At 44.2% G+C, this 23,647-nt stretch overlaps 1 protein-coding gene across 5 annotated transcripts in view; it reads right to left on the bottom strand.

Annotated features, from left to right (window-relative positions):
- Window positions 1-23,647, bottom strand: part of ILDR2 (immunoglobulin like domain containing receptor 2) — a 61,347-nt gene that overhangs the window by 1,321 nt on the left and 36,379 nt on the right. For 4 of the 5 annotated variants that reach the window (XM_077342272.1, XM_077342270.1, XM_077342274.1 and 1 more), the window contains exons 4-9: window positions 17,924-17,980; window positions 12,843-12,989; window positions 10,787-10,963; window positions 7,822-7,935; window positions 2,897-3,110; window positions 726-1,407 (exon numbers count right to left, since the gene is read on the bottom strand). In XM_077342272.1, the coding sequence (XP_077198387.1) occupies window positions 726-1,407; window positions 2,897-3,110; window positions 7,822-7,935; window positions 10,787-10,963; window positions 12,843-12,989; window positions 17,924-17,980 (1,391 nt within the window). The remainder of the gene's footprint in view (window positions 1-725; window positions 1,408-2,896; window positions 3,111-7,821; window positions 7,936-10,786; window positions 10,964-12,842; window positions 12,990-17,923; window positions 17,981-23,647) is intronic. The other variant, XM_077342271.1, reaches the window with a different exon arrangement.

Genomic DNA, 23,647 nt, shown 5'->3' with positions numbered 1-23,647 from the left:
GTTACCCTTCTAACAAATGTTCAACATCTAGCTCTCCCAAACAGATACTCCTTTAAAGTGATGTCCATCATGAACATTGTGAGTTAGGAGTATATTCTAAAACCTTGGAAACTTTATAAGCTAAATGAAGAAGAATTGGTTCTTATATGCTGCTTTTTCGCTATGCGAAGGAGTCTCAAAGCGGTTTACATTTGCCTTCCCTTTCCTCTCCCCCCAACAGACACCCTGTGAGATAATAATTGCTCTCTATTCATCCTCCATTCTGGATTGCATACAAGCACCTTTTCTTTGTGAGTTAACTAAAATTCATGCATTATTTACTAAGTTCAAATATTTTCCTACTTTCCTAAAGAACTTCCCCTAGCCTAAGAAACCTTCTTTTGAAGATGTTCTCCTTTGCACTCTTTTTCTCATCTGAAGTCCATATACAGGATATGTTTTTACTAAAAATCCAAAAAAACAAGAGTATACAAGTACTTCACATCACTATGAAGGATGTAGGGTGCTTAATTTTCAGCTTTAGTCTGCAAAACTCTGACAAACAACAGTGGAGAACAATCTAATGTTCTCCACCACCCTTTCCAAATGCATCTTGGATATTGGAACCAAAACAATTACTTAGAAGCAGCCCCAACTAGCCCTGTCACCCCAGGCCTTGACACCTTCCCAAGCCAGATGATTCCTGTTCAACCTGTTTGGATCAAGAGTGCCAGATGTGGCCTTACAGTTTTCTTTGGCTCTTTTTTCCTTTTCTTCTCGGAGGAATTGAAATTGGATTGTTCTCTGCTTCTGTATGAAGAAGCCCGGCTCAACTCCCTCTCACTGTAAGGCGGCAGAGGGTCTTCTCCTTCCTCCTGCTGTGGAGGGGGCTGCTGTGGTTGCTGCTGCTGCTGCTGCTGTCCTGACTTGTAAGTTGATGGAGGTGACCAGGCATAGTACGACCCACCTCTCTGGCTGGAATGGGAGCTAAGCTTTGAAGGGGTCTCATTGTGCTCGCCATTCTCATCGTAGCTTCGGGATTTCCTTTCAAGGGCACTGGTTAGGTAAGAGTGGTCGTACTTCTGACTCCCTCCAGGAGTCCGACACAGTAGCCTAGGCAGGTGTTTCTCATCATGGGTATGTCTCCGGGAGGGACTGTATGACCAGCCCCGATCCAAATCTGGCTCATGGTTTCCCCTTCGTGAGCCATAATATTCATCTGAGGAGTTGTCCTGGTGTTGCGCTGCCCCTCCACGTGATATTCGTGACCCTGATCTCTCAAAGCGCCTGGGTTCCTGACTGCCCTCTGTTCGACGGGAACGCTGACTGTAAGACTCTGCAAAAGCTGCAAGTTCATCCATGGAGACAGCTGGCATTCCCATGGAAAAACTCTTCCGAGAAAGCTTCTCTGACTTTGATCTTGGCTGACTGCAGGAAACAGGAAAAAAATGCTTTGGGGGGGTTTGTTTACAATACCTAGACACTGGTAAGCAGTTGTCAACCCAAGTATATACTGATATATATCATTCGTAGGGATCAGTGTACCTGTATTAGTGGCTCCTCTTCTCTGGAGGACTTGCCACGTTACATTTTGTTATGTCCATTATATGCAAAACCTAGGGCTAAATGCTTCACGGAAATTCTCTTTGGTTTAAACGTATAAGCAAATTTGGAGAAAATAATATTTCCGTTTTCAGATGCTGATTCCTACATGTCACAGAGAGTTCCTTTGTTTGCATATGCTTAAAAAATTAGGCCCAAGATTCAGTTGAAGTAACTAATTATTTTATGGCTCCAATAGGACCTTTTAACATACTATGTGTAGATATTTTGATATTTATTATTGTTTTACTGTTCCACTTATAATGGCCAAGGAACAATAAACTTGACTGACTGGCATATATCATGAGCAGCATGTCAGCAGCTCCCCATGCTCCTTCCCTGGGCCAAGAATGGAGACTCTACGTCAATTAGGGTGGGAAAAGGATTCTTAGCACTCAGAAGCTGAGATGCAGAACAGCCAAGGTGCTCCACAGGTGAAAGTATTTTGTACTTCAGACAGTGAAGTGAAGCACTGTGACCTGGATGCAAATTCCGAGTATTTATAGCATGTATATTGTGACACAAATGCTAATCTGGCAAAGAAAAGCACAGCACAAACTAGAGGTCTGCCCCTCCAATAAGAAACTGACATTCAATTTAAATTCCTTAGCTGCACCTAACAGCAGTTTAAATCACTTTAAATGTTGGTCTATATCAGTGGTCCCCAACCTTTTTATCACCGAGGACCACTCAACGCTTGACAATTTTACTGAGGCCCGGTGGGGGGGGGGAGTTTACTCCTCTACTCTCAACCACTGCCCTAACGCTCTCTGATTGCTATGGTAATGTTTAAACATCCCTTCAAAATAAGATACAGACAAGCCACAACAATGAACATAAAGAACATTTTATTTTCATGGAAATTTTAACTCATGACAATGACAAATCAATGGGAACCCTGAGCTTGTTTCTCTGCAATGAGATAGTCCCATCTGGGAGTGATGGGAGACAATGACACCCGAAGTGTGTTGTAAAGGGCCGGGGGGATGAAGTAAAGGGCCTGGGGGGGGGAAGGCGTCTTTCGGAGCCCACCTCCAATTAGTCGAAGAACCACCTGTGGTCCGCGGCCCACAGGTTGGGAATCGTTAGTCTATATCATATGAATACGTTGAAATATTCCACATGTCATTGAGTCACCCTACAATGGAATTTTGCAACAGTAATCCTTTGAATTATAGTCCTAGAGAGCTAGTCAATTGCTGTGAATATTTTCACATTCGATTAGCTCCTTCCTTGCCATTAAGGCACAGAAAAACAGGACATCAAAAGACCCTTCTCTCCTTCTTGTTCTCCTTCTTCCAAGCATTACACTCACCTTAGCCTGAAGCTGCCCCTTTCATCCCTGTAATCAGAGCATGTTTGTGGTCTGGACGGGCCACCTCCACTGACAACCCCAGACCAGTACTCAGCATCACCATCCAGGAGACCTGCTGGGGGAGGGAGTGGCTTCCTGCGCACCTGGCGAAAAGACTGGCGGAAGTTGGCATCTTGCTCATGCAAGGAGCTGAGTTCTGAGATGGTATTATTGTCTGGGACAGATAGAAGAGAAATGACAGAAATAATAAACACCATGGTGGGACATGCTGCCATCTATTCAAATAGTGTTTTGGGACTTCTGAGTAGAACTTTGATTAGATCTTAGCAATGGTTTCTATCAGAAATGGGAGACGATCAAAAGCCATGTTTCTCCTGACCTCCTCCTCACACACTCTGAGATACGCTAATGAGACTGAAACCTATCAGGAGAACTAACTCTGATGCAATGAAAAAATATGCATGTACAAAAAAAGATACAAACAATGTGAGCCTTGCATTGCCCCTTGAATCCAAGGGATATGCTTTGAACATGTTTCAAAGCAAACAGTAGCTATATTGGGGAAAGGCCCTGGTTCTCTATATATTTTCTGTTAACTTGTCTTTCAGTCTCATGGGACAATAAGTGGAAGGGAAAAACTGACTCAGCAGATGTCCATACAGAAGACTTTGCTAAGATTTCTGTTAGATACGATTGTCTTGACTGGTATTTTTTGCACAGTGCTTCTACTTTACACCAATCACTGCACTGTCAGGCTTCACTAAGGCTTTCCAATTCTATGTAGGCATGAGTCCTTTTGCACTAACTGTTTTGTTATCTGCTGATGCACCTGCCTGCTAGGCAGCTAGAAACAAAGTCTTGCTTGTACATGCTGGCAGGCACAAGGACAGGGGAGGAGACTGAGACAGAGGCACTGACTTTGTTCCCCTGCCCCCTAACAACAGGCAGCCTCTGCAGATGATGACAGATAGGGCCTCCTCTCCTTACACTCCAGGCAGGCAGAGCTGCAGGGAGAGACTGGGGTGGGATAATGGCAAAACTCAAGCCTCATTCCTTTTCTACTAACAGTACCAAACATACATCTTGAATCAGTCAAAAAAGGGAAGAAGAGTTGGTTCTTATATGCTGCTTTTCTCTACCAAAAGGAGTCTCAAAGCGGCTTACAATCGCCTTCCCTTTCCTCTCCCCACAACAGACATGCTGTGAGGTAGGTGAGGCTGAGAGAGCTCTGATATTACTGCTCAGTCAGAACAGCTCTATCAGTGTTGTGATGAGCCCAAGGTCACCAGCTGGGTGCATGTGGGGGAGTGAGGAATCAAAGCTTAGAAACTGCCACTCTTAACCACTACACCATGCTGGCAAAAAGATATGTGCTGGGGGAAAAGTCAATGAGCTTCTTTCTCAAATAGATACATGAGGCAGAACTGCTGATCCAGGATCTGAGATCTTTCAGTGTCTTTAATAGCATGTAAAAGCACTAAGCAACCACATCTTTTCTCTGAAACAAATCTCTTTTTCCCACTTACTATTAATACTATTTCTGTGTATGTATCTTAGTTTCATATACAGTTTATATACATGGAAGATGAAGCCTTTGGTGAGTTAACTTTGTACTCTCTCTTTCTATCTTTCTAGAGTGGGAGACAGGCTGGTTCAGCATGATCAACCAAATGGGATTTTTAAAAAATGATTGGATATTTCCCTCCCATCACCCCCCACTGCCTACCCTACCACATGCCATGGCATCTGGATCCTAGGCATTCCAATCTGGAGGAGGCCTTTTTATAGTATTTCTTGTGGGTGGAAAATGGCAGCATGTTCAGCAATGACTGTTTTAGAACACCATGTAATTTGTTACTTTCTCTAAAAGCTGTGATTAAAGTCATTCCTTGAGTCTGTCTATCAGTTGATTGGGGCAGCTCGTGTGTCTGTGACTGCTGTGCCCTTCTAGCACTTACCGGCTGGATCTACTGAATGTGTAAACTAAAAATAGAGGGCAGAAATATATTTAATTATTTTTAAATCAATCTGCCATCTCTGAATGGACTGGATGAGTCAGTCACTTGAACAACCTCAGTCTGCAGAGCTGTTTTTCCTGTCTTCATATTCCTGATGGAATGTCTGCCACAATTCTCAAAAGCAGGCACTGAGAATGTGCAGAAGCTGCACATGCTCTGTGAAGGCTTTATCCTCTCACATCCTCAGAACAGTACAGTGTGACTCATATCAGCTACACTTAAGGCAACTGTTTGTGTGGTCTGTGCATAGCCCACAAGGCCAGATCTGGGAGGGTTTCTAGTTTTACAGAGCCAAACCCAAAGGCCCAGATTCCAGTTCTACTCAGTCTCACTGCTTGATAGGAAGGGAAGAGATAACAGTGATCGTTAATAAATTCTAGGTAATGGTTAATTGAACAGGGATGGGAAGGGGCCTGGAAAAACTTCCAGAGCTGTTCACAGAAACAGAAAAAAGACCAGCATCACATAAAACCCAAGCTAACAGTATCCAGCTGAAAACTATCATTGGCTGTTATTGTTTATGTAGAGTGGCACCTGTCTCTCTCAGCAACAAGTTGTCTTTCCTGACTAGTGGTCTGAGGTGACCTGAAGGGTAGGAAGCTGTGGATGGCAGCTAATGTACGAAAGAAGGAGATGCCAATTCTGTCTCCTTCCCTAAAGCAATAGAGACCGTGCCTTCAAGAGGAACTAAGAAAGAAAAGGAAAATGTTCAGGAAATGGAGGGAAGGACAGAGCTCTAAAGAAGAGTACCTACAGGTTACTAGGCACTGTAGATCAATCATAAGAAAGGCCAAAGCTGAGAGTGAGCTAAGATTGGCCAGGGAAGCCCATTATAACAAGAAAAGATTTTTCAGTTATGTGAGGAGCAAACGTAAAGTAAAGGAGGCAATAGGCCCACTGTTGGGTGCGGATGGACAAACTCTAACGGAAGACGCAGAGAAAGCAGAAAGGCTTAGTGCCTATTTTACATCTGTTTTTTCACACAGGTCAAAGTGTTTAGGCACATCTAGAGATGGCCATAGCCAAAGGACAGTGTCTGGGTGGCAGGTTAACATGGATACAGAGGTTGTCGAGAGGCATTTAGCTCCACTGGATGAGTTCAAATCCCCTGGTCCGGATGAAATGCACCCGAGAGTACTCAAAGAACTTTCCAGAGAACTTGCACAGCCCTTGTCCATCATCTTCGGAACCTCTTTAAGGACTGGAGATGTCCCGGAGGACTGGAAGAGAGCAAATGTTATTCCGATCTTCAAAAAAGGGAGGAAAGATGACCCGGGAAACTACAGACCAGTGAGTCTGACCTCTGTTGTGGGGAAGATAATGGAGCAGATATTAAAGGGAGCGATCTGCAAACATCTGGAGGACAATTTGGTGATCCAAGGAAGTCAGCAAGGATTTGTCTCCAAGAGGTCCTGCCAGACCAACCTGGTTTCCTTTTTTGACCAAGTAACAGTTTTGCTGGATCGGGGAAATTCGGTTGATGTCATTTACTTGGATTTTAGTAAAGCTTTTGACAAGGTTCCCCATGATGTTCTGATGGATAAATTGAAGGACTGCAATCTGGATTTTCAGGTAGTCAGGTGGATAGGGAATTGGTTAGAGAACCGCACTCAAAGAGTTGTTGTCAATGGTGTTTCATCAGACTGGAGGGAGGTGAGTAGCGGGGGTACCTCAGGGCTCGGTGCTTGGCCCGGTACTTTTTAACATATTAATTAATGATCTAGATGAGGGGGTGGAGGGACTACTCATCAAGTTTGCAGATGACACCAAATTGGGAGGACTGGCAAATACTCCGGAAGATAGAGACAGAGTTCAACGAGATCTGAACACAATGGAAAAATGGGCAAATGAGAACAAGATGCAATTTAATAAAGATAAGTGTAAAGTTCTGCATCTGGGTCAGAAAAATGAAAAGCATGCCTACTGGATGGGGGATACGCTTCTAGGTAACACTGTGTGTGAACGTGACCTTCGGGTACTTGTGGATTGTAAACTAAACATGAGCAGGCAGTGTGATGCAGCGGTAAAAAAGGCAAATGCCATTTTGGGCTGTATCAACAGAGGCATCACATCAAAATCACAAGATGTCATAGTCCCATTGCATGTGGCACTGGTCAGACCACACTTGGAGTACTGTGTGCAGTTCTGGAGGCCTCACTTCAAGAAGGATGTAGATAAAATTGAAAGGGTACAGAGGAGAGCGACAAGGATGATCTGGGGCCAAGGGACCAAGCCCTATGAAGATAGGTTGAGGGACTTGGGAATGTTCAACCTGGAGAAAAGGAGGTTGAGAGGAGACATGATAGCCCTCTTTAAGTATTTGAAAGGTTGTCACTTGGAGGAGGGCAGGATGCTGTTTCTGTTGGCTGCAGAGGAGAGGACACGCAGTAATGGGTTTAAACTTCAAGTACAACGATATAGGCTAGATATCAGGAAAAAAATTTTCACAGTCAGAATAGTTCAGCAGTGGAATAGGCTGCCTAAGGAGGTGGTGAGCTCCCCCTCACTGGCAGTCTTCAAGCAAAGGCTGGATACACACTTTTCTTGGATGCTTTAGGATGCTTAGGGCTGATCCTGCGTTGAGCAGGGGGTTGGACTAGATGGCCCCTTCCAGCTCTATGATTCTATGATTCTATGATTCATGCCTTAAATAAAACCAAGAGGCCTTTGTTTTCATATCAGCTGAATAACAAAGGAAGGCTCAGTCTCCACCTCACAGAGGACATGGGACTTCCTTAACTTCCTTCATGGATCCCCAGGAGCCACAGAAACCTTCTACTGAAAATGATAATTTATAAAGAGTATGGTCAGAAACATGGAGTAGAGTCTCCGTTAACTTTCCATTCTATTTCAAAGGATTCAGTATTGAACTCTGCTGAAAATAGTTGGACAAGGTCTGCTTCTCACATCTTTCTCGCATCCTCCTTGTTGGGTCAAACTGAGCCAGTTCCTTCTCAACATAGTATAACACCTTCATTGAATCTCTTTCTTTGTCAGTCTGGATTCGGTAGCCTTTGCGTACTGTTGGGAAAAGTAGATGAGTGGTCAATATGTTAATTCCAAGACATCAGCATTGTGTCAAGTGCTCTTTGTGTACTGTTTTATTACTTATCTCACAGTCCTTGACATATTTATGCTTGCAAGAACCAGCCTAGACCATGGCCATATTTGAAGCCATCTCAGATACCACATGCTTTTATCATGTTGAAATCAAAGAATTCAGTTTCAATTATTTAAGTGATTTATTCTTCATAATACAGTTTTGCTTTATGAATCTATTCATAGTTAACTAACAAGCAGAGTACAACTGTAGTTGAAGACTTTCAGAAACACAACTTTAATCAATCAGGCTAGTATTAGACTCCCTCCCTTCCAGTGCACCCCTCTGTTGCTACAGTAGTTCCTTGGTATCACTCCCCATTTGCCCAGACAATTGATGGGGAAGGAAATAATCCACAGGTTGCTCCTCATCACTTTTGTCACTTATTTGTCTACCCAAGTTAATGGGCAAGTAAGAATGTAGCAAAGAACAATAGGAGGGAGTTCTGACCAGTGGCAGACATTTTTGGGGTGCTATAGCCCTGGCTTCTTCCAAGAATTTCAGCCCCTGATACTAGCCCTAAATAATAAGTAAAGATAGAGAGTTGGATCTAGGACTGGCAGCCAGTGGGATGGTTGTGCACAGCATTGCAAGAGGGGGAAAAAACCAAACTCAGGTACTTACTGGAATTTTAAAAAGAAAGTGACAAGGGTAGCTGTAGAAATTACTGAAAACTCTATGGTAAAACTATAGAGGCTCCAGTGATTCCTAGGGTTACCCTTACCACTTCCTGTATAAAATGCTGGTCAATACATAAAGTGTTTTTATCCTTTATTGTTTCCTTGCCAGTGTTCAGAGTAGCAATGGGACCTGGGAGCAGGGATTGCTCAAACCCCACTGGGGTCTTGTCAGCCTTAGTTGGATCCTCTATGTCTGTTCCACTAAAAGGTACATTTTACTGGAGGAAAATATCTCTGCTAATGGAACAGAGTTGTGGGAGCCAACCTATTACCTAACTTTCACACAAAGAAAACAGGATAGAATATTGACCAAGTTTCAAATACCCTACGTAGTTTGAGCAGTTTTAACAATTCTACTCAGAATAGGATTGCAGCCTCTGTTGTCTATATTAATTTTAACCCCTGGTCAACATGTATTGTTTTGCTCTCAGTGATAAGAGCATATGCCCTTTATTACAGCTCCAAAGTGTATTTACTTGGAAATATGTCCAATTTAAATGAGTGTGATTTACTTCTGAGTAACTATGCAAATACTGAGCCGCAGGAGAAGAAATTACATAAAGTGAATTACTTTACTGAATTTACTGAATTACTACTGATGAACAAAAACAAACTTGTTAATGTATATAGAAACATTCATGGCACCTCACCTTTCCCCCTGCTTCTATTTCAATTAGGTGCACTGCAACATCTCAAGGTGTATACAGCTGGGGTGGGTAGTAAGGTTCACTGGTCTTTTATACGGTATGCCATCAGTGTAGAATATAAAAATTGGGCCTGTACCAGATCTAACTACATGGAAATAGGCAACTCTATTTTAGCATATATCTTAGTGTTGGGGAAGTCCTGAGCTTTCCAGGATTACTGTGTATGCAGGGCTGCAATCCCTATGCAGTGACATTTGCTTTTTCTTTAAGAGCACATAGATGATGAATTGATCTGATGTTCAAAATGCTCTGTTGAGGAAGATTATTTCTTCATTGGATATTATTTCTGCTCTGGGCCAACGGCTGGTTTATTTCATACTCCCCAATGCTCTACTCTCATTAGTTTGTCTGTTCTTACACTAGGTTCAGGAGAGCACAAATGTACAGATTATTAGATGCCTGACTTTTCTGACAATTCCTCAAAAGGTCAGTGCACCAGTACAAGGACAGAGAGGCTTTATTGGTGGCATATGATCACTAATTGCTTTTTCAGCAATGTCATCTCAAAGTGGAACAGTGGTAAAAGTCAAGTTTTTGACTATTACCAATTAGATTTTTTTTCTTTACTAAAATGCCACCTGCTGTTTCAAGAGGCTGTATGGTAAGCTTTTGACTCACAAGCACTGTGTGGTGCTGCTGATAAGCAGCTTCTGTGGCTTTCTATCAGTAATGGGGAAATGATGTGTGGCCCCATTCTAACCATGCTTATGTTACAGCAACTCTCTCTGGGTTCAATGGGACTTTACTTCCAAAGAAGGAGAACATTCTATACCTGGTCACCACCAAGTACCTATGTAACTACAGCCTTGTATGCACAAAAAGTTACTTACTGGAAATTGGCCAGGGCCAACGACTGGGAATTCTACGGGAAGCACCTCCCCCTACAGGAATCACAAAGAATAGCAACCCTGCCTGTGAAAGGAGCTTCACCCAAGAGTACAGACTGCCCCAGACCAGACCATGGGAGAAAAGTTATTTTTAAAACATCACCACAGATCAGTATTTCTTCAAGGCATGCTGGAAATCTAGTCTGCACAGAAACCATGTGGAAATTTGTGCATGCTGCTACTGTGCTGTGGACAATGCATTGGCAGATAATTTGAGTGTCAAACCCTATGAATGTTGCCTGTGGATGGCAGACCTGACACACAGGCAAAGCAGGTGCCTAGTGCCACCAACTAAGTGCAAAGATTTCTGCCTTATTATTTTCCTAGGAAAACACTCCTTTCTAAACTTCTAATTATCCCTTGTTAGAATGGGGTAATTACAAACTTTTGGTATGCAGAAATTGTTATTTTGCCTATTTAATATCCCCTGTCTTACTTCCATTTGGGGTGATGCTGCCTTAGGCTGTTCAGAAAAGACATAGAAAGGTTCCTGATTACCACTTTGGCCTCCTGCGCTGGATTCACTGGGTGCCATTGGAGGAAGATGTGACTTTTCCATCATGACAGTATGAGATGGGATGCCACCCCCAGAAACCGTGGGAATATAGTATGGACCAGGGACTGATGTAACTGATGGAGGATACCCAGCCTTTGCAGCTTTTCCGGCCTCATATACTGGGAAGAAAACATAAATTGTCAATAATGATTAAAACACTGATCTCTGCAATGTTCCACAATTATTGCTGTGTGACTTTTCTTTATTTAAGGTGATTTACAGAAGCTTCCAAATGCTTGACCTTATGACGTATTTAATTCCCCTTGAATCCATTTTAAGCTAAAGCTTAAACATTTGGGTCTCTCAAACATGCTCTTCCTGCAATAAGCTGATAGTAGCACTGAAACTGGGATTCCATCACACACTTAATATCTTCTGAATGATTTCCACCTGTGGCCCCACCATGTAAATAAATTTTAAAAATCCACACAATGGGACCACCTGGGATTAGGGTAGATCTAAAAATGTAAAGAAGAAAATTATGTATGTCTACCTGGCAGACATCATGAGAAGAAAAATCCAAGTGGCATTTGGGGTTCCTATACCAGCTAATATGGCACCAGAAGTTTTTAGGGCCTCCCCAAGAATGGAGGAGACTGGGGGGGGGGGGTTGTGAGAAGGGAATAGCACTGGGTGAGACAGGAGAAGGTAAAGGATGGAGAGAGGAGACAAAAAACACTACTTGGGTTGCAAGAGGGGGGAAAGAGGAAAGCCAGGGAGGAAGAGAAGAGAGAGCAAGTGGTGGTGGGGAACAGGAGCTGAAGGAAGGAAGACCAGGTTGGTAGGCAAATGAGGAAAGAACAGCTAGTAGGCTGGGTGCAGGAATCATAGCCAGAGCAAAGGGACAATGACTGCCATGGACAAGCAATGCAAGGGAGCTATATTGGTGAGAGAGTTCCAAAGGAGAAAATACATGGGAGACCTATACTGTACTGTTATTTCCTTCCTCAGTGAGTAAAAGTCCTCCCTGTCTGCTCTGCCATGGCTCTAATCCAAATGCAGGGGACATTTGTGGTATTATACTTTTAAAACCTACAAGAGATCTGTTCACTGATCTTTCATCATTGGATCTTGTTTGGTCCTCACATTCTTCTCATCCTAGGCACTACACATCTGATGCCCACAGTCAGGCCTTACACTTCTTTCCAGGAACAATACTGACACACTCATCGCATAGTCTGTTCCTTAACTACAACACAGCTTGTGGCCACAGTCAATCAAGAAGCCACTTGTTATATGCAAATCATGTTCCCTAGTTGCATGCGAACGTAACTAGACTGAGGTAAATGTGTTTTGGGAATCATCCCATGGAAATAATATCCCATGAGAAGCTCAGTCCTTTGAAAAGTCAACCAGTATGTTCTTGGTATAAAGGTAAAGGTATCCCCTGTGCAAGCACCGAGTTATGTCTGACCCTTGGGGTGACGCCCTCTAGCATTTTCATGGCAGACTCAATACGGGGTGGTTTGCCAGTGCCTTCCCCAGTCATTACCGTTTACCCCCCAGCAAGCTGGGTACTCATTTTACCGACCTCGGAAGGATGGAAGGCTGAGTCAACCTTGAGCCGGCTACTGGGATCAAATGCCCAGCCTCATGGTCAGAGGTTCAAACAGCATGTCAGCTGCCTTAGCACCCTGCGCCACAAGAGGCTCCTCTGTTCTTGGTATACTATGGGACATATTATGGGCTGAATCTAGAATCAACTTTCTACCAGCAGAATGAGATTTTCCTAGCTCCCCCCTCCCACTGCAGTCCACTGATCTCCACAAAATGTTGATCCTGAGCAACAGTAAACCCTAACAACAATATGGAAGTGGTCTGGCATCAGAAAGAGACATTGGTGGAAACTACCAACTTAGTCTGAATCCAGCCCACTACTTCACTGCCAATTAGCAACTTCTTAAAGTAGTTAAGGAAGAGTTTGTTTTGTTTTTCAAAAAAAGAGTTAAACAAAAGACAGTTTCATGTTTTAGTCTATTTTGGAAGACAATCACTCACATGCACGTGGACAGCAGCAGGTATCCGGACAGCAGGGACAGCGGACATAACAACAACAGCTATGAGGGCAACATTGGCACCAGCAGATCCCAACCAGGAAAAAGAAGAGAAATGCCCCCAGGATCACCAAGCCCACAAACACCCACTCTGGAAGTAAACAGAGACATGTGTAAAACATGGGGCTGTCAACTGAATAAAGACAGTTTGGTTGATTATTCATCTGTCTTCCAGTTTTTCATCAATTACCGTATTTGCCAGCGTATAAGATGATCCTCCCCAACATTTCCACTCAAAATATAGAGTTTGTTACATTACATTACAGTACCTGTCATTGTCACCATTGTACGGCCGCAACACGACCGCAGCGCCTCCGGCCCACCCCTGCATCTCCCTGTGACCAGCACTAGTGGGCAAGTGCGCATGTGCGAGCTCTGCGTAGACTAGGGGTGGGCCGGAGCGCCACTGCTTCCCGCCGAGCAGAACGGGCCAGTCACCCCGAAAAGGCTGGCACCCCTGTCTCACTGCTGATGCTCGCCACAGCCTCGCTGATGAACCGCTGCAGTTGCGCTGGATACCGCGCAATACTGGATGGTATGTCGAATGCATTGGGCGAGCATCGGGAGGCCACTATGGGCAGCGATGTCTATCCCAACTGAAGTGCACCCGGCGTATAGGACGACCCCCCCCCCACTTGGAGGCATCTTTTTCAGGGGGGGAAAGTAGTCTTATACGCCAGCAAATACTGTAAATATAAATAAATAAGCACACTAACAAAACCTCAATATTCCTTTGGGAGATATCAGAAGTAATAGAAATTAATTCATTAAAAGTTACCAACTATGAAGAAATGGTAAGATGGGGATCACTGTCAATATATTTTCCAATCCCTCTTATTGGAATCAGTATAAGGACAATAATGTGCTCAAGAAACAATTTTGCCCTTACTTCACAGCCCCATCTAATAAAAATTTGCACCCAGAAATAAAAAATGGTCAAAACTGAAATCAAACACAGAAGAAAAAGAATATTTCTTAGTACCAATGTAGCGAAACATGCAATACGGTAGAATAGAGGATGATATCGCTGTTATAGTTGAGCATAACTGAAAAATCAATGGAAAATGCTTTTTTCTTCATTACCTTCAGATCAGTAATTGGGTAAAATAAAGACTCCAACGAGCATAAAAAGGGTTATTTCCAAGTTGAAAGGTGTTAAAGCTGAGATAGCTTTTTTTACAACATATACTAGCATAAAAAAATCAGCATTCCCTTGCCACAGAGCACTGGAGGCCCTAAAGCGGCCCAGGACCTGACAAGATATTAAACATTAGGCTGGACAAAATATTAAACCAGCTTTGTTGATTTTTTTTTTAATCTACTAATCATAGGAAAAAATTCATTGGCTTGAAACTTGTTTAAGATTAATTTCATATAGGCCAATCTGCTACTCTACACCTGAATGTGAATACCATATATGCTCACGTATAAGCAGAGTTTTTTCAGCACAGTATTCAAATTGAAAAATTCCTCCTAGGCTTATACGCCGAGGTAATTGAACTAACGGTAATTGAACTAACACTCTGCTCCCAGTCAGCCAATGGTTACATCGCTTCTGCAAATCTCCTGCAAGCTGAAGCTTGCTAGCTCTGGCTGCTTGTAGGACAGCAATGGTTTGAGTGAGGGACTCTGATCTTTTTTTTCCTTTTGCCTTTATTTCTTCCAAACTATTGTTTTGGTTTCTGTGGGTTAGGTGGGGTGGGGTGGGATAAGTTTTGGGGGTGCATTGGGATTTACTGTTTCTCCCAATGTTTATCTCTTCTTTTTTCTGAGGGGCAGCATTGTTTGCCTTTTCTTCTTGGGGTTGTGTTTCTTTTAAAAGTTGATTTTTACAGTTCTTTCTTTCAGTGTTGAAGTTTACAGTTCTTTATTTCAGTGTTTTGTTCTGGGGGGCACTGTAACTGTAGCTGTAGTTAGGTAGCTCCCAGTTTGGTAACTGTTGTACTACTTGCAGGAGATTGCCAACTTCAGGTACTGTTGTTCTGCTCTGGTTTGCCGGCCCTCTTTTGCACTGACAGAGCTAGTTTACTGTTTTTCTTTGAAATAAATATTCAGAAACATTTAACGTACTGGTGCCTCAATTAATGTAAATTTACCAGTAACTGCTGCATTTCCTACCCTCGGTTAATATGCGATTCAATAAATTTGCCCAGATTTTGTGGTAAAATCAGGTGCCTCAGCTTATATCCGGGTCGGCTTATATGTGAATATATACGGTAATATGGGTAGAAAGAGGGGGGGGGGGCGAACATTCATCCAAGCTAGAAAGAACTGGTTTGAACAGCATGTAGCCATGGAATTTTCAACTGTTGAGTTTAAGTTTGTGCACACATGTTAACAATGGTATAAAACAGGGTTTAAAAGTTGTAGCCCTTTTGAGATTTGCTTCTGCCATCTCCTGTGATCACATAATGAAATTCAGGCAATAATTCTAAATTCTGATCTTAGTGAGTTTTCCTTCAACAGAACCAAATGTATCTGCAAACAGATATATTTCTGTCAGTGTTATGGTAACCTGACTTCTGTTCTCTGATTTCAGCCCAAAATGCCCCTGAACAGGATTTCAGGGGGCGTTTTTGGGTTACAGCAGGAGGGGGGAGCGGGAAAAGTCATGCTTCATGGGAGGAAATCCTTCTGTCTGCAGAAACATTTGGCTGGATATGTTTACCCTCATGCATTCATGCAGCTGCTTTATCTGACAGTTGAACAGGCATGTGTCTAATTGTACCATCCTAAGAAAAGTTATACCCTTCTAAGCTAAGTGCAGTGGAACAGCAATGACTGACTGATTTATATTTATAATTAGACTAGTAAGGCTGCCCCTCTTGGCCCAGCCATCTCAGGGCGGTGTATATAATATTAAAATAACATAAAATAAAGCAGTTAAAACCATAAAATATACAGTAAAATCACCCCTGCATTGTTACTAGCAGCCTTATATATGCCAGAATATGGATGTTACAAGGGAATGTACATGTGTGTGTGGAGGGCAGTTCTTAGATATTATTGGCAGCCCAGCCTCAACCAAATACCTGGTGGAAGAGCTCCATCTTGTCTTTGCTTTTCTTTTTCAGATATATATCCTTATCCATGGTTCCTCTATATATTTGTGAAACACCCCTGTGGGAGGAGCGTGTCTGGGGTGTCCAGCCTTGCATTATGGGCCAATCAGGGTGCGGCTGGCCACACCCTGATTGGGTCAGCCCCTACACTTGCCGCCCTCCTTAGCAGCCCTCCCTCACAGGAGAAGAAAGGAAGGTGATTTTAAACAGCTTAGAGACACCTGAGGACTGCTGGGTGACTGGGCAATTCCCAGTTCTCTCAGAGCTCTCTACCCCCCCTCCCTCATGGGGAGTCTGCTATGGGGAGAGGAAGGGAAGGTGATTTTAAACTGCTTTGAGACACCTGAGGCCTGCTGGATGACTGTGAGCCATTCCCATTTCTCACAGAGCTCTTTCAGCTCCACCTCGCTCACAGGGTGTCTGTTATGGGGAGAGAAAGGGAAGGCAATTGGAAACTGCTTTGAGACACCTGAGGCCTACTAGATCACTGTGGCCCATTCCCAGTTCTCTCAGACCTTTCACAGCCCTCACAGCTTGTCTACTGTGGGGAAATGAAGGGAAAAGGTGTTTGTAAACCGTTTTGAGACTCCTTTGAGTAGTAAACAGCAGGGTACAAAAATCCAGGTCTTCTTCTAAGGGGAAACAGTGAAAGAAGCATGTGGGCACAAAACATTATATCAACAGTAAAAAAATGGAGACAGAAGGAACAGGATAGACCCCTGTGTACTGTGACTATCCCATACGTATTAGGGCAGGGGGACATTTAGATGTCTGTGGCCTAATTCACACAAGAAGGGGAATGAGGTTGAACTCAGAATTGGGAGGAATTGGTTGCCATATGATCTCCCCCTAAGAGTCTCCAGACTGATTTTTCCTTCACATATCTGAAGACATGGCTCTTGAAAGCTCATCTGTAACCACTATGCCACAATTCCCAGAGGTAAGTCCTCTCCCACACTAACATTCCAAACCACAGGTTCTTGACACCCATCTCTCCACATCCACACCCTCATTTGTCACCACGCCACCACAACCCCCCACACAACACACATATTCACCCTCATGCCCCTACAGACTGGACAATCCCTCCCCTTCCTCTTCCGTGCCAAGCTCTCTCTATCTTAATCACTCTCTTCCTTTCTACCTCCTTCTCTCTTTGCTATTTCCCCCCCTCCCCCTGCTAGCGCCTGTTGTATCAGCTACAACAGGCTTTAATTCTAATATATATATATAATTTAGAAAGATTCAAAATAGGAAATACTACATATTATTATACCGCAAAACTAAGACAGATTCAGGAAACTTGCATTTAAAAATACATCTCCTGTTCTTGTACATCAACTTGAAGTTACAGACTACATACTGCATTATCCCCATAGTTGGCATATACAGTCTGAGGATCACTTTTTTCTTTTCATCTTAGATTCTGCAGTCTAATGTTAGGCTCCAATTTCTTCTGAATTCTGATGGTGATTTGTTGTGTATTAAAAACATAGTTTTGTTGTGTATCAAATATATTGTCCTGTGTTCCTTCAATTTATTTAACCATTTGGTAACATCTGGTGATGATTCTTCCATCTTGATGCATAAAGGATCCTAGAAGCCATTACTATACATTTTACAAGCTCAGTTTACATTTTAATATTATTTGGTACCATATTTATTATCAAACATTTTGGATCCAACACAAATTAGACTTTTGAATCTCATCATGAATCATAACCCAATATTTTCTTCCTTTCTAGCAGGTTTTGTCTTTGTTTTTCCATGGGATAAAGTACCAGCCAACCCGCCTCCTCCCATGGCAGTTCAATGTACACTGGCAATTCAAGCAGTTACGAAGGCATCAGGAACTGAGGACAGAAGTACATAAAAGAAATACATGCAAGCACCACTTGCAGTGGACTGGCAAACAGAGAAGGTGACAGAAGAATGAGTAAAGTGTTACATGATTGAATAGTACCTGGCATAATTCCCACAGCAAACTTGGGCAAGAGATCAGCAAGCAGCCCTGTCCTGCCTAGAAAGACAGAAGAAAGGAAAGAAGCAGAGAAGTTAGTGCACTCCATCTCTCCAGCTTAACATCTAGCTTTGTTTATCTCATCATAGGACAATAGCTCTGTAATAGCACCTACATATCTTAGGACAGTCATCTGTTCTAATTTAGCCATGCTCTAGTAAAATATATAAGATATATTCCGTATTGAATTACACGTGCTAATTTTAGCAAATATTGAACATAGGAAGTTGCCTTATATGGAATCAGGCCCTTGGTCTAGCAACGTCCATATTGTCTGCTCAGACTGGCAGCAGATCTCCAGGGTCTCTGGAAGTGGTCTTTCACATCACCTACTACCTGGCCCTTTTAACAGGGGATGCCAGGGGATTGAACCTAGGAGCTTCTGCATGCAAAGCAGAGGCTCTTCCACTCAGACTCCTGGTCCATCAAGATCAGTATTGTCTACTCAATCTGGCAGCAACTCTCCAGGGTCTTAGAGGTCTATTCTGCATGGGTAGAAAAGTCTGGACCCAGGGCCTGTGTCCACACAATGTTGCTGCCAGACCACTGCCCTCCTGGGTCCAGCACAGATCAGGCCCCAAGTTCCCCAAACTACGGGGACATGGATTCTTTTGCATTCCCTTTTCGCACTGTGGTGGTCAATGGGGCTGTTCTGCGACAGGACCATCTGGTTAGGAAGAAGCCGAGCCTTTCAGGCCCGACTCCCCCCCACCCTATGAAGGCCAGCATGAGGGGGGGATGCCCTGGACAGTTTCATGGTGCTTCATGGCACTGTGGGGCAGATCAGGGCTTTTTAAAAAATGTGCAAGAAGGTGGGATTCCATGGAATGCAATCCCACCTTCCAGAAAAATAAAAAGTCCCCCACTGCCGCTGCCCCCCCCCCTGGTGTGGCGGAAACTTCCTGCCGCCACTGTGTTTCCCAGAGGGACACAGCACGCTGCAGAGCATGTAGTTCCACAGCAACACACCAGCAGCAGCCTGGAATGGCGCCGCTGATGTGGAATCAACCAGACAGAGTTTTTTTACATCACCTGTTGTCCATTCCTTCCGTCTTCATACACCAGGGATTTAACCAGCACCTTCTGCATTACAAGCAGATGTTCTGCCAGTGAGCCACAATCCCTCCCCAAAGATAGGAACATATAGATACTACTTCACCATAACAGCTGCAGTATGAAAGCCAAAGTGGAGCAAAACAGCTCTGGGGAAACAGCCCGTGTCACTATTATTTTTTGCAAACTGCTATTGATCTGAGCTGTTTCCATGTCAACTGGAAGCAATCCATGTAGGCTTTGAAGAGAATCCATATCTGTTATCTAACTTTTCAGAATCAGCTACATAATAAAATGAAAATCTAGACATTATGGATCCCCTTTGCCTATTTTAGAACTAACAAGGATGATAGAGGCAACTGAATGATGCAAAGAAAGGAAATCATATCCAATTTTGTAGGAAAAGATAAGAGCAAAAAAAAAAACATACATGATGAATGTTAGCTGGAGTGTTCCATACTTTCTTAGAAGAAGCTCAGATTACACAGAATAGAACAGAATAGAACAGAATAGACGGGACCCACAAAGGGGCATCTCATTTTTCCTTGGATCCCATTCTACTCTATTATTTCCCTCCTCTTAAAGACACTGTCCCCTTTTCCTGCTTCCTTCTTTCTTTCCAACACATCAGTCAAGCTATATTTAGCTGCCTTCCCGCACAGTCTTCAGCTTTCCCTCCCTGCCTCCCTTGACACCTTCTGCCCAGGAAAAGTCTGGGCAAGTTGCAAAAATTGTAGTTGAGCCCTAGTCACACAAGTGGCTTCTGGGTTTGACTTGTGCAGTGGCCACTAGGCCTGTGAAATGGACTCCATCAGGAGACATCAGGAGACGTTGATTTATTTAATTTATATACTACCCTCTCTTGTAGCTCTGGGCGGTTTACATAGAACGTAGGGATAAGCACAGTTCAACAACTTCAAATAACACAATATTAACAGTAGCCTCAGCAACCAGTAACATTTCCACCAACATTTCCATACAACAATTCCAACACAAATGATGACAACATTGTCAACTATAGTCCCATAGGTTAGTTGGTTTGGAATCAGTTCATGGGGGAGGGTTTCTGGGGGGCCCAGCAGGTGTCTTCTGCCTAGCAGAAGAGCTCCATTTTGCAGGCCCTGTGGAACTGCAGTAGCTCAGACAGGGCCCTGATCTCTTCAGAGAGCACATTCTACAAGGTGGGAGCCAGGATAAAGAAAGCTCTGGCCCGGTTGAGGTCAGACGAGCTTCCTTGGGGCCAGGGATCAACCGCTAGTTGGAAGTGGTGGAGTGTAGAGCTCTTTGAGGGGGTATAGGCAGTGAGGTGGTCCATTTTGCTATATAAATAGTTCTGGCTGCTATCATCATATATTCAAATATCTCTTCCAAGACTTGTAGTAGTTTATCAGCTAAAATGGCAAAAGAGGGGAACACGCTATACATGCTCCTCTCATCCTCCTGTCAATCAAGACAGGCGGGGAAACACCTTTCTCACTCTTTTAAAGGGACCATGATATGAGCTAATTTTTTTTAATGAGACTTATGCATTTAAACCCGTATGCATCTATTCATAAATCCACAGATGCATTCATAAATGCACAGGGCTCCTTTTACTGCAAGCCCTCTTGCAATCCGGAGCCTTGAAGTTTTAAAAAAATAAATGTGCATTTTTGTTTGTTTGTTTGGTTGGTTGTTTTGGTGGCAAACTAGTGGGGAAAAATTTATTTTGTGCTCTGCCTGGGTGATTGTGTGCCTATTCGTTGCTCCAGGCAGTTTGTTTGTTTTTTAAAGAAGAGAGCCCTGTTCCGGGTGAAGAGAGAGGGAGGTGAGCTTGAGGGCGGGCACTGGAGCTGGAGATCTCGCTACTTTGGTAATGCACGTGTTCTTTGCAAGTGGCTTGCTGGCTGCTCTCCTCCTGCTTGCGCTACATGGCAGGGAGAATCCAGTTTATGTGATTCTCCTACAGGCGCTTTAAAATGGAGGATGTAGCTGCCAGTTTGCTGCTGCAATGCTGGATGTTCACGACATCGTACAAAATGCCAAAAATATGGCATTTACAAAAGGTAAGAATTTCACAATTTTTATTGGGTGCGGAATGGCTCTCAGGCTTCCCTCTTAAAACTCCAGCTTCCATATTCATTATTTCATATAGTCTTGAAACTGGTGGTATAATAACCATTTGACATTAAATCCTTCATCTCTGATATCTTGCCAAGATTTAAATTTTCCCTGAGAGTTTAACGTATTATTACAGGCTAAGAAATCACTTTTGTTTCTTGTGTTCTTATTTTAATAAGTATCTATTGGTGGCAATAACTCTCACAGTCACTCACCTGTCTGGCAATTCTTCCCACTGCCGTAGCAGCAACAATTCTCTTGGCCCACACAGCAGCTCCACTCCCCCCCCCCCCGCTCCCAGAAATGGCAGCAGTGGACTATCCTGGCCAGCCGCCCAGCAGCTTTTCTGCTAATGGCATTGATGCCAGTGACTCTCCTACCTGTCTACCTGCAGCTTCAATGGGAGGGGGGAATTAAACCCCTCAATCTATTTTTAAAAATGTTTTCATATTTTCCTGTAAACTAGGAGGGCCCCCCGAATTTTCAGAACCATCTGTTTTATGTCAGCATTCTGATTTGCAGAATTGACAAATTAGGCCATGCTTTATTATAACAGAAAAGAATTCCTGTGTACATTATACACATATTTTAAAGCATGTATTTATTGTTTAGATGTAACTAATTTTGTCAACAATTGTCAACAATTAATATAACAAATATATACAACTAGAAAATAAGCCCGCTGCAGGCAAAATGCAGCGGGCACTAGTAGGGCGCGCAATGAGGGCGGTATGGCTGTCCGGCGGGGCATGGCTGTCCGGGGTCGTGCGGGAGGGGTGGGACCTCGCGGCCTACCTGTTGTCCTGGGGGGCGAGCGGCGGGCAAGCTGGAGGGCAGGAGGAAGTGGACGGGCTGTAGAGACTTGCGGAGGATTCCCGATCAGCGGCTGGGAAGCTGGCTGGGCACTCAGGCTGTGTCCGGTGGGTGGCGGCGCAGGCGGCGCTTGGGTGGCAGGCGTGAGCGGCTGCATGTGGCGCCGCTGGAGGTGATCAGCTTGGGCCGCGTAGTGGAGTGCGCCGCCGGCGCCGCCGGGTGCCCCGAAGCTTCCTGCACCGGCCACTGCTGGTGGGCTGGTCTGGTGGGCGAGTAATAATGGGTGGCAGCGGGGCGTCCAGCGCGTGCGCGGCAGGCGGAAGCAGCCTCAGCCGGCGTCATGGGAGCTGGGCAGCTGGCGCTCCGTGGTGGGTCGCGTCAGTACGGGCGGCGGCGGCGAAGCATACCCTGGCGTCCGCTGGTGGCTGGGCCAGGGGGCGATGTGTTGGCAGCGGCAGCGGCGACCTCCGGCCTCGCAAGGCATGCAGGTAATGGCGGGGGGCGGAGGGCTTGCCGCCAGACTGCCCCTCAGAGGTCGCTCGGCGGGCTCGTGTGTGCGGCAGCGTCGGAGCTCGGTCGGCTGCTCAGGCTAGCAGGCAAGGAGCCCCCGCTCCCTCGGCGGCCTGACGTGTCGGAGGCGCTTTGCGCCTCCGACGCACCAGGCCAGCGGCGAAGTCGTCAGCTCAGGCCAGCAGGCAGGGAGCCCCCGCTCCCTCGGCGGCCTGACATGTCGGAGGCGCTTTGCGCCTCCGACGCGCCAGGCCAGTGGCAAAGGAAGCAACTGCGAGCCGCGTTGCTGGGGCTGGGAATCGGAGGGACCAATCGGCAGGTGCTACGCACCTGCCGATTGGTCCCTCCAATTGTCTGTCCAGAGGAAGGGTCCAATCCGGACCCTTCCTCATCACAGACACATCCCGCCCTAGAACCCCTTAGCCTTTTATTTAGTCCGTGGCGCCCGCAGCGCCACGGGCGGTTTAAAGATGGCGCCCGCAGCGCCACGGGCGATTTAAAGATAATGAACTACTGAATGCTTCGATATTTTTAATTGTATACATTTTAATTTGATATACAACTATGCTGATATTCCTAATATGACTGTATGACTGTATAGACTCTGTCAAACTAAAACCCTGTATTTTCTTGTCTTTTATTTACTACATAGCTGTTTGCAGGTCTCTCTTTAATATTTGGTGTACTGCAACTTTACTTAGTTAAAAAAGCTTTTATACTTTTAAATATCATAATTATGCCAATTAGTACTATTGTATATCAATTGTATATGCTAGCTAAATCATAATTTTTCAAATTTATATTAATTGTAAAATAAAACAAATAAAATATAATACACTATTAGAGGAAATGCAGATTTAACAATCATACGAAAAGGAACCTATATCTGGAAGAGATCTCTCCACCCTTATGACATTTCATTCCTTCCAAACAAGAAATAAGAGGTATCCACTTGTGACTTGTCCAAAAAGTGAGATAACTTAGAATTTGCTGGACATTGCCACCAACTATGATAGAAAGATCCCACCTATTTACATGACTTCCAAGATTCCATTTGAAATCTTTCTACAGAAATTATGCAATTTTGGGGGGGAAGGGGGGAGATATCATCTTGACCAAAGCTTTGAAGGTACAGTGGGAATATTTATTGCCTCTGAGATGAATACAGATGATGTCCAGACCTCATGCAAT

Source organism: Paroedura picta, chromosome 6, assembly GCF_049243985.1.
Source record: "Paroedura picta isolate Pp20150507F chromosome 6, Ppicta_v3.0, whole genome shotgun sequence".
Lineage (NCBI taxonomy): Eukaryota > Metazoa > Chordata > Lepidosauria > Squamata > Gekkonidae > Paroedura > Paroedura picta.
Note: the sequence above shows the minus strand (reverse complement) of the source record. Positions and strands in the feature narration are given on the sequence as shown.